Here is a 10006-nt window from a genome sequence, read left to right as displayed (position 1 = left end):
TGGAGATGAAGAATCAAATGAGTTTTCATCATTTGAATACTCAAACTTAGTTAATTGGAAAAAAAATATTTTCCATGTTTTTCTCCTTCATCTTCTCTAACTCTACTCTCTCAATAATTTTACTCAACTAATAATAAACCCATCTTTTAATTTAATCTCATTAATTATTTTTTAACTAAATCATTCACTAATCATAACCTAAATTTAATTAAGAGAATAAATTAGGTATTAAATAAATAACTAGATATGAGATGACCTAAAATTACTTCTAATGTCTTTACCCAAAATAAAACCATGGTCCCAAAAAAACCATGGTCCCCAAAAAATCGTTCTTAATAATATCCAGAAGCCCGGGCTTAATGCAAGGCAATCAGATATTTTGTTCGCCTTTTGAGTCTTGAATAGTTGAATACCTCCCTCCCTTACCTTATTAGGATCAGTGTAAAAGGAGATGCAGTGTTGAAAATACTGTTCCCACAGGAGTTGCTCTTAGCCTAGAGGTGTGATCGAAGTTTACTGGATCTGGGTGAGGAACTTATTTTGTCGAAGAAAAGCAGAAAAATGAAATTTGGCGGGAGTCAACCAACTGGAACACCATCACTTGCAATGTCGACTGTTGTGATTGTTGCATCGCTTCTTGCTGGTGCATCTGTAGTTCACAACATCTACAAGCCTGATCTTGTAAGTCATTTAGTTGTCTATTAAGTGTTCGATAAAATATCTCAATTAGTTTTTGTGTTTTTTTGAAGAAAACATTGTCGATCTATATGATACTGTCGATTAATGGTGTTTTAATAGTCTTTTATTTTATTAAATTTTGATTTGTACAACAGACATTGCCACCGATGGAGAAGGATGATGATGACAAAATGAAGACTAAGAATACTAATACTCCAGGTCAACCCAAGAAAGATTAACACAATGAAAATCTGTTTCCGGGGAATGCATATTGGAAGAACTCGCATTTCAAGGACTCTCTAAAACCTCAGCTTGTTTTCATTATGGTTTAGATGTTAGGAGTACTTGGGAATTCTATTGTGTTTCAGATCTTTTAATTGAGTTTCGGTTAGTTATTCCATTTCATGTTTTATTAGCTTATTAATTCATATGTTAGTTGGGAAATTCTTGCCATGGTAACCCAGCGGCTAATTGTGAGTTCATCTGTAGAAGTTTTGGTTAAGAGTTTGAAGGAAAACTTTGTCTTTGTTGTTAGGCCGGAAAAGAAGTGTACAATAAGGCAAAGTGATCATGTGCATCATGGACGTTTAGCTATAAAATCTTTCAACCAGTATACGATCCAGATGTAGAAGCATGTGAAAGGAACTATATGAGTCTTTCAAGAGATTTTCTCAAAACCAAGCATATATATATATCATAACATGAGTGCCAAAATTTATTGTGGTACCGCAGTGCACTTTGGCAGAGTATTGCAGTGTGCACTCACTCTTTCAGGGATAAAAATTTCTTTTATCAGCAGGTTAAGCAGCACAAAACGGCTTTTTAGACCTCAAATGATTTCAGTATGCAGGATGAGATTCAAAGTTATCTACTCTAAATGAATGAGAAATGGTGTAAAAGGCAGACTTGCTCCATTGCTTGGGTCCAGCTGTCCAGTTGCATCTGTGACAGCAAAGAGAAATTAGCGCTTTCCTCAGTGACCCTAGCTCAAGTTTTAGCTCCAAGGAGTGCGCTATAAAATATTGTAGACACTTGTCCACAAATACGTACTTTATTTTTTAGGATGCCTGGAATGGCTAACGATATTAGCGTACTAAGATTACTGATACAGGACTTGGTTATATGTGAACGACGACGCCATTTTTTCCCTTCAAAATTATTGTCTTAGTCACCAGATATTTGTTAGTCCTTGGGTGTTGTATCTATTACTTAAGCTCAAAAAACACAAAAACTACATGGTAAATTCTATATACCATGAAAGCTTGATTCTTGTGAGTACCAAAATGATGATGGCAATTTGACATTGGTGGAAGGTCTATAGGTGGGGGAAGTCGACTCCAATCCAATTGACTTGAGCAATGTCAAATTGCCATCATCATTTTCGCACTAACAAGATTCAAGCTTTCATGGTATCTAGAATCTACCATGTAGTTTTGAGTGTTTTGAGCTTAAGTAATAGTTTTGACTGATTTCACTGAGTATAACATATGCGCAGCAGTCATCTTAGTTCATCTCTTATACGCTCCTATAATGCTTATAAGAAGAGACGAAACTGAAATAACCCAAACAGAAATGCAGAGCACATTCCGAAGAATGAAAAGACAAATACTGCCAGTGAGAAAAGGGGAAAAAAGAAGAAGGAATAGAGAGCTATGAAAAATTAGAGAACATGGGAAACATCATGATACACATATTTACATTACATTGGGGACTTTACTTTCATCTATAGAACAACTGAACAAGTAGTTGCATACAGTTAATATGAATGCTCGTAGAAACACCTCTTTTTCTAACCTGTGCAGACAAAAGGCATAAGAACAAGTTAACTCTCCACGGTATTTTCGGAGAAGACCAAATGTGCCGCCACCGCCGTTTTAACCAACCATTTAGTACTTTCTTATTTACCTTCCGGTTGACAAATGTCCGGAGAAAAGAAAGCTTTGATGTGATGTTAGAAATTTAGAATTGAGTAAGTCAAATTGAAATCAGTTCTATACTGGAGTTGTCAGACTTGTTGCTGGTAGACGTTTTAGCTGTAATAGATGTGTTCTCAGGCTACATTCCTTCACCTGTTTTTGTTTTGAATCAGTTGAAAGTGACCACGGAAAAAAGAACTACAGAGAACAAAAAAACTTGCAAGAGAGAGTAATACCTGCATGGCTGCTAGAGTAGACATGAGATCTTTGCATTGATCAAGCAAAGCACGCTCTTGTGAGCTCACATTGGCAAGTTCGGCGACTAAAGAATTCACTTCTTCCACCTAGAAAAAAAAATTGTAACAGATAATGAGGCAAGCATAATATTACAAAAATCTTTCACGAGTACTGTGTCAAATACGAGACAAAGTCAATCAGGAACTAAAACAAGGAGGATGGATACTGAGGATGGATACTGCCAATTTTTTTAAAAAAAGAACAAATAAAACATGGGTAAGTAGCCTCTTACCTTATATGATGCATAAGAACATCATATAAGGTGGTATGCTGCGATTCATGGAACCCTACAAGTTTTCCCTGACCTACCTGACATTTATCAATCACCTAATTCATTTCCTTGTCCACAGTTTTGGCCAACACTACGAAGCACTTATGACTGCGTATCAAACTTCTATATTCCAATTGGTTGAACAAGCCATTGGCTCATATGTTATATTCACTTAAACAAGATTATCATACAATCATTACAAGATTTAATGATTCTTGAACACGTGTAAGTCTCATAACTACCAGTATCCTAACAGAGCTTCATTACAACAAAAACTGTACACCAATTTATTTCAACCATTGTGTGAATCACTTATGACTGTGTATCAAACTTCATTGTGTGATAGGGATTATCAATGCTTGAAAACAAAAGTTAAACATTTCAGTTGCAAACATTAAAAAGACAAAGTAGCCATATTCAGTGTGTGATAGAAATTATCAATTGGTAATGCGTGATAATAATAGTTAAACATTTCAGTTGCAAACATGAAAAAGACAATGTTGACAGAATTCACAGCATGGAATTGAGGTCAATTGCAGCTGTAACTGTTGTTGCTCCAGGGTTACAATAAAGCTGCAACCACTGTAAATGAATCTAAATAATCCTTAATTCCTTATTAGTAGAACAAAACTCTTGTGGCTAGAAAAAATAATGTTTGAAAAAAAATGCATTTTTTTAGCGTATGTGTCTACAGCCTACCTGTAAAGTTTGAGATTGACAAGAAAGGATAACTGAGCAATAACAGCAATGCTATAGCATAAACAAAAACAAAAATATATTTATACGAAATTCACCTTTGACAATAAATAGCATATTGAGGATGCCATAGCCTGCATCACGTCAACTGCTGACCCTACAGCATCTTTGACATTCTGAATATCAGCCTGTTGACAGAAAGAGAAATCTCAATTAGACCATTTCTCCAAAGTGCTGGAAATTATGTTATTAAGATAGTCGCATACAAGTCAGAAACTACATACCCTTGCTCCTCCAACAACGGGAAGACGAAGAGTGCTAGCTTTAAGAGCTTCAGTGGCTCCTGATAAAGAACTAGAGTGATCTCTGTCTAAAAGAGCCCACTCTTCCATGTAAGTCATCTGCATCCATGAAGTGCGACAGGATTATTCTAAATATCGAATCAAGTTCGTCAATCAATACACCACTACTGCCACATTACAAATACATAATTGCCACAAAGCCGCAAAGCATACCTGTCCCTTGAGGATAGAAGTTAGCTTCAAATTCTGCCTCCGCAGTTGTAGTTTGATCCTTTTAACTGTCACAGAATCACGCAATTCTGACATGGTGACCCATGCATTATAAAGATTTCTCTGGTACAATGAAATAGAAATCAATTAACAACAGTTCAGCAAAAAATAAGTAACTTTATAATTTTATTTTAGATTAGTAATTAACATGATTCCATCTCATATGCAAGCACGCATAAACGACAATCATCTAGCAGTAACCAACAATCCTTTGTTTCATTTGTGTTCTCTCAGTACAACTAGCTATATGCATTTCATCATATGCAAGCATCCATGAGTCCACAAAGCAGTTACCAGTAACCCAGAGTTATATCACTTTCTAGTCGGTGCCTGCACAAGTAGTTTGAAATTGACCTGATACTTCTAGATCCTGTCTCGCTGACACTAATGGGCACTCTTCGTCATAAAAAATGATGCTTGTGGACTGGGATAAAAATATCCCCAACGGTGATACAACAAAAAACAGCAAATTAGTGAACTCAGCTAAACAATTCTTAATATATACTTCAATTGTGGAGCACAGGAAACAACTTCAGAAGGTGAGGGTGTTCACAGATAGGAGCTACGGGGTCAACGAACAAAAATGATCCTAACAGGGACAAATTGGCCCTTCACGGATCCTCTGTTCCTAGACCTACAACGGCAGTTCTTAATGTAATACAGGCTTGATTACTAGAGATGCAACATTTATTTTTCAATTAATGCCACTTTTAAAAGCACCTGGAGTTGCCACTTGAGCAAGTGTTTTGTGAGTCGCTAACCCGCTGAAAATGAAGAAGTAGAGGTAATGGCAGAAAGAATCAGGAACACCAAACAGAACACGAATCTCCACCAGTACATTAGTTATTTCTCCCAGTTGATTCATCTTTTAAAAATTTGTTTAAGAAAACTTTATGTACATGAAGTCAGAGAATTTGGCTATCAATCCGGCTATTCTTTGATCATTCAGTGGGTTAAACTGCTAACCTTTTATCATACGGGAGCTAATAGAAGCTACCAAAGGGGAATGAGACCAATGAACTACAAATATACTAAGCAATTAAAGAAAGTAGTGAGAGGGATGAGGTTCAGCTTGCAAATATAAACTTGGTCCATGATCCTACGCTCGGAATTCACAAGAGAAATGCCGATCTATTTTCTGCAACAAGCTTCTTTGAGGAAGAATATTTTCATATTTAAATTTTATCCAACTACATGAGCTACAAGTGTGTTCATATTAATTCAACTAAATGAGCTACTGGTGAGACACAGCACCTGCTAAAGAGGAAAGGACAAAGTATGCAAGTCATTCCCAGCCGGCAGAAACAAAGGACTTTGCAACTGAAGGTCAGGACCATCTCTATTCCACAAACCCAGTTTCGGAAGTCTTTGGCCACTTTCACTTCCCACGTTCCTTTTTCTTTCTAAAGCTAGCATTGGGTTGTAAGTTAAACTTTGGTTTCGCAAGGAATGGCAGAAGTTGAAACAAGAATGAAGTTATGAAAAAAGGTGCTAATGAAAGGCATGTATCGTGTTTGTGAACTAGAGATGCAAGTGTAGTAGTTGAAAATTATAATAAGAATAATGTGCAACATTCATTACCAACAATTTTGAACTTCTTGCCTGATCTGGAAAGCTAGAGTGACATATTTTTAAGAACCTAAGATCATCTTAAACACCTAAAAATTGTTTTAGGATCAAACTATAAATGCATTCTACTGGAAAGCAGCTTTGAAACAATCTTACTCGTATATACAGTAAGCTACCATTTCAGTGATCCTAATTAACTCTCACAGCGTATCTCACTTTACAATCACATACTTGCCTTTTTTAGACAGCTAATGCAGCCTTTTCTTGCCTCTTGTAGAAAACTGCCATAGATAACGAAACTTGATTCATCCAAGTTACTTTATCAGTATATAAGTTGAATGTATTAAACCTAAAGGTAGTTGAATGTAGTTACACCTAAAGGTTTCAACACATACGTTTTTTAACTACATTCAGCGGAAGTCCTACTAGTCTTCGCATGTAACTTAATTATTGATATCTCCTACACTCCATCATAGAAACAATGAATTCAAGAGAAACTACCCTACAGCCAATAAACTGCTAAGCAAGTATTAATCCCAGTAAGCCACCATAGAAGCTTCTCATAGTATATTAATCCCAGTAATCAGTATTAAGTACTTCAAAGGTAAGCATTTGAGAATACTACATAAAGTAAACTATAAGTATTACCTAAAAAGTGACAAAAATATATTTACATTACCTAAAACTACATAGCGAAAGCAAGTTCATAGAGCCATACCTCTGCTGTGATTTTCTGCACCAGTAAAGCTGTGTCGCTTCTTGCATTTACAAACCGCCATTGCAAACTTCTATTATACAAAAGCCTCAAGAGGTGTGCATCAACAACTCGGGTCTCTCCCATTTTACCTCTCCTAACATCAGCAGCAAAACTTAAAATAGAAGGTGAATTAATAGGTTGATTACTCATAGTTCCTCCAACTGCATTTCTTATTCTAGCTGGACTAAGCATTCCCCTTGAGGGAGAAGATGTAGAGGGCGTCATAACCCTACTAGGTGAAGCAGGGCGCGCAGAGCCTCGTATTGGTGATGACATTGCTCTATTAATAGTACCGGGTCTTGGAGACGAAATAGGGCTGTCTGTGAAGGACTTTCGTGCCGGAAAAACCTTAGACTGCGGCATTGTTCTAGAACTTGTAGGTGTAGATGGTAATGGAGAACCAGGGTCATGTAATCTACGCAATCTGCTATTAGTTTCTTGCCAAAACCTAGCTGGAACACTAACTCCACGGGACAACCCTCTCCCTTTATATATTCCACCACATTCTTGTGCCCCAGAGTTACTACCAGACGAAACACTATCTGAATCAGAAGCAGAAGCCGTGGGATCAGAAGGAGCAACAGATCCATTAACTGAATTGGAAGAATCATCAATTGCAACTCGAACAGATTTTAATAACTCAGCATTATTGTTTAATCTACAATCAAAAGATGCCCTTCTAGTTTCATCAATCATTGATTGGTTCAAATTAAATCCTCCACCATGAACAACTGAAGTCCCAGATCCAAAGATCTTCTTCTTCTCAACAGTACAATCCATACTTCTAGTTAAAGGATTTACTTGTCTAGTTCTAGCAGGCCATCGATGTTGATCACTAGGTTTAGAGTTCTCCACCTGATCTCTTTCTCCATTAACTTTATCTCTCATGGGTGTAGTGGTAGATTTTCTCCTCTCCGGTGTAGATTTCCTTCCATTACTCAAAAAATTATTCGGTTGTGGAGTTGATTTAGTTTTACTAATTGGTAAAGAAAATGATTCCCCTTGAAATGAAACTGATAAACTCCTCGTTGAAGTAAACAAAATCTTTGAAGAAGAGGAAGTGTTAGGTCTTGAATCAGGAAGAGGCGTAGTAGGTCTCGGTGCAATAGGTCTTCTTCTATCTACAGATTGTGACCTCTTGAGACCTGATAATGGTGTCATCGTCACCGTTGTTGTTGATGATGTACTGCTAGTGGTAGTGGTAGTAGTGGTAGATGGAGATGGGCATCTTCTTGATGATGAAAATGAGGAAGAAGATGAAGAAGTAGAATTTGAAGCAGCAGAAGATAAATACCTAGAAGTGATTTCTTTAGATTTAGGTCTTCTTGATGCAATAGAAGTAAGTCCATTATCTCTTTCTGAAGGTAATAATGGCGGTCTTGTTGGATTTGATGAACGATTTGTTGTACCTATTGTTGCTCTTCTTGTTGTTGATTCTTCTTGTTTTGGGGTTTGATGTGTTGTTGTTGAAGCTGTAGCAGTAATGGCAGCCACCATTATCAATCAAACCAACAACAAACCAAATCTCTTAATCTCCTGATTTTCTAATTTTCTAATTTTACTAACTTTTTTTCTTCTCCATTTTCATCACTGCAGAAAAAAAAAATCACAAACAACACAAGAATCTGAACAACATTTGTTATAAAATCAGAGAAAAGGGGGTTTTGGTGAGAGAAATAAAAATGTGGGAGGAGGACTGTGAGATGCGAGATTTTAGAAAGAAAGAGAGAGAGAGGGAGCGAGCGAGAAAGGGGGCACGGCAGTTGGGGATGAGATGAAGGGCGAAAATGGAGAGAGTGAGTGAAGTGAGCAAATAAGGGCGTTGGTTTTAGGCGGATTTAGGAAATAATTTGAGGAGCTTAATTGAGGGAAAATTAAAATTAATGTACAAGTAATTAATTATATTCGGAGATTTAGGGTGGGACTGGGACTCGTTCTTTGTTTTGATTTTTTCTAGGGGGGATTGGGTTTAGTGTATCTTTGGAGAGACGTTACGTTAAGTTGGAGTTCTTGAGGGGTATATTTTGTTTACTGAAGAGGATTTTGTTTTGTTTATACAAAAATGAATTAGGATCCCAAAGATTAAGTCAGTACTGCCCTTTAAGTCAGTACTGCCCTTTTGTGAAAGTTTTGTGATGGATAAATCCGTCATTTTTGTTGTTTAATTGAAGGGGAGGATGGTGAGGGGTTTTGTTGACATTTCGGTGAAACCTAAAAAAGAAATATAGTCGTTAATACTAACGTTTAGTGTGCAGAAAAAGACAGAATGTTTTTGTAGTTTATTTTGTACTCTAACATTTGACCCTAGTTTGAGAGTGGCATTTTCCCAACCCCACAGCCCACACTATGCCATGGTGCTTGGGGCAAGCAAAGGGAAATGCGAAATGCTCCAATGTCTTGTCTATTTTGTTTTAGCAACTTATATGGATTCGGGTGTCTTGGTACTTCACCTTTGTCGAAACCATAGAGCAAGCAGGTTTTAAATGAGAGATTTCAGTACGCAATTCGTTACCAAATTCTTTTTTAAAATAAGAAGAAAAGAAACACTACTTGAATATCTACGTAGTTGGCGATCAACGGTTTAAAGATTAATCCATAGAGTTTATCTAGAACACAAAATGAAGAAGTTTTTTTTTCGATGTTTCTTTGAATATCTAGATAGTTGGCGATCGGCGGTTTAAAGATTAATTCATAGAGTCTATCTAGAAAACAAAATGAAGGATTTTTTTCCGAGGTTTCTTTAAATATCTAGATAGTTGGCGATCAGCGGTTTAAAGATTAATCCACAGAGTCTATCTAGAACACAAAATGAAGGAGTTTTTTTTTCGAGGTTTCTTTGAATATCTAGATAGTTAACGATCAGCGGTTTAAAGATTGATCCATAAAGTCTATCTAGAACACAAAATGAAGGAATTTTTTCCGAGGTTTCTTTAAATATCTAGATAGTTGGCGATCAGCGGTTTAAAGAGTAATCTATAGAGTCTATTTGCAGCACAAAATGAAGGAGTTTTTTCCAGAAGTTTCTTTCAACTAAGAGAAAACTCAAAAGATTTGAAGGATTTATGGAATTAACTTCTATAATAGATGAGTGGTCGATGTGCCACTTCCCAACTATGAAGGAGTTATTAACTTCACCGTTGGAGTTGTTATGTGTCAAGAGAGAAGTTGTCGTTGGACAATCCTCTCATATTTGATTTCATTGCTTGATTGCCCAGATATCTCAGTCAAGTTGTTCCCATTCTTGAAGATA

At 36.6% G+C, this 10006-nt stretch overlaps 2 protein-coding genes across 2 annotated transcripts; one reads left to right on the top strand and one right to left on the bottom strand.

Moving 5' to 3' along the window:
• The first annotated feature begins 377 nt into the window (after positions 1-377).
• On the top strand, positions 378-1149 carry LOC113361407. The gene is made up of 2 exons (XM_026604660.1): positions 378-681; positions 834-1149. Exons 1-2 carry the CDS (start codon positions 562-564, stop codon positions 915-917), a joined length of 204 nt encoding a protein of 67 aa, XP_026460445.1. The 5' UTR covers positions 378-561; the 3' UTR covers positions 918-1149.
• Positions 1150-2297: 1148 nt separating this feature from the next.
• On the bottom strand, positions 2298-8548 carry LOC113356658 (QWRF motif-containing protein 2-like). Its single transcript, XM_026599861.1, has 6 exons — positions 6718-8548; positions 4374-4493; positions 4143-4259; positions 3957-4046; positions 2831-2938; positions 2298-2747 (listed from the first exon to the last, which is right to left on the bottom strand). Exons 1-6 carry the CDS (start codon positions 8251-8253, stop codon positions 2670-2672), a joined length of 2049 nt encoding a protein of 682 aa, XP_026455646.1. The 5' UTR covers positions 8254-8548; the 3' UTR covers positions 2298-2669.
• Positions 8549-10006: the final 1458 nt, after the last annotated feature.

This window comes from Papaver somniferum, chromosome 3 (assembly GCF_003573695.1).
Source record: "Papaver somniferum cultivar HN1 chromosome 3, ASM357369v1, whole genome shotgun sequence".
NCBI lineage: Eukaryota > Viridiplantae > Streptophyta > Magnoliopsida > Ranunculales > Papaveraceae > Papaver > Papaver somniferum.
This window is presented reverse-complemented; position numbering and strand designations above follow the sequence as displayed.

What these genes read in the sequence shown, in the direction of transcription:
- LOC113361407 (XM_026604660.1), top strand. Translation starts at nt 562, where the DNA reads ATGAAATTTGGCGGGAGTCAACCAACTGGAACACCATCACTTGCAATG. An exon ending in ACATCTACAAGCCTGATCTT is followed by an intron (nt 682 to 833) that starts GTAAGTCATTTA and finishes TTTGTACAACAG; the next exon opens with ACATTGCCACCGATGGAGAA.
- LOC113356658 (XM_026599861.1), bottom strand. Translation starts at nt 8,253, where the DNA reads ATGGTGGCTGCCATTACTGCTACAGCTTCAACAACAACACATCAAACC. An exon ending in CCGTTGTTGGAGGAGCAAGG is followed by an intron (nt 4,047 to 4,142) that starts GTATGTAGTTTC and finishes TTCTGTCAACAG; the next exon opens with GCTGATATTCAGAATGTCAA. An exon ending in CTACTCTAGCAGCCATGCAG is followed by an intron (nt 2,748 to 2,830) that starts GTATTACTCTCT and finishes AAACAAAAACAG; the next exon opens with GTGAAGGAATGTAGCCTGAG.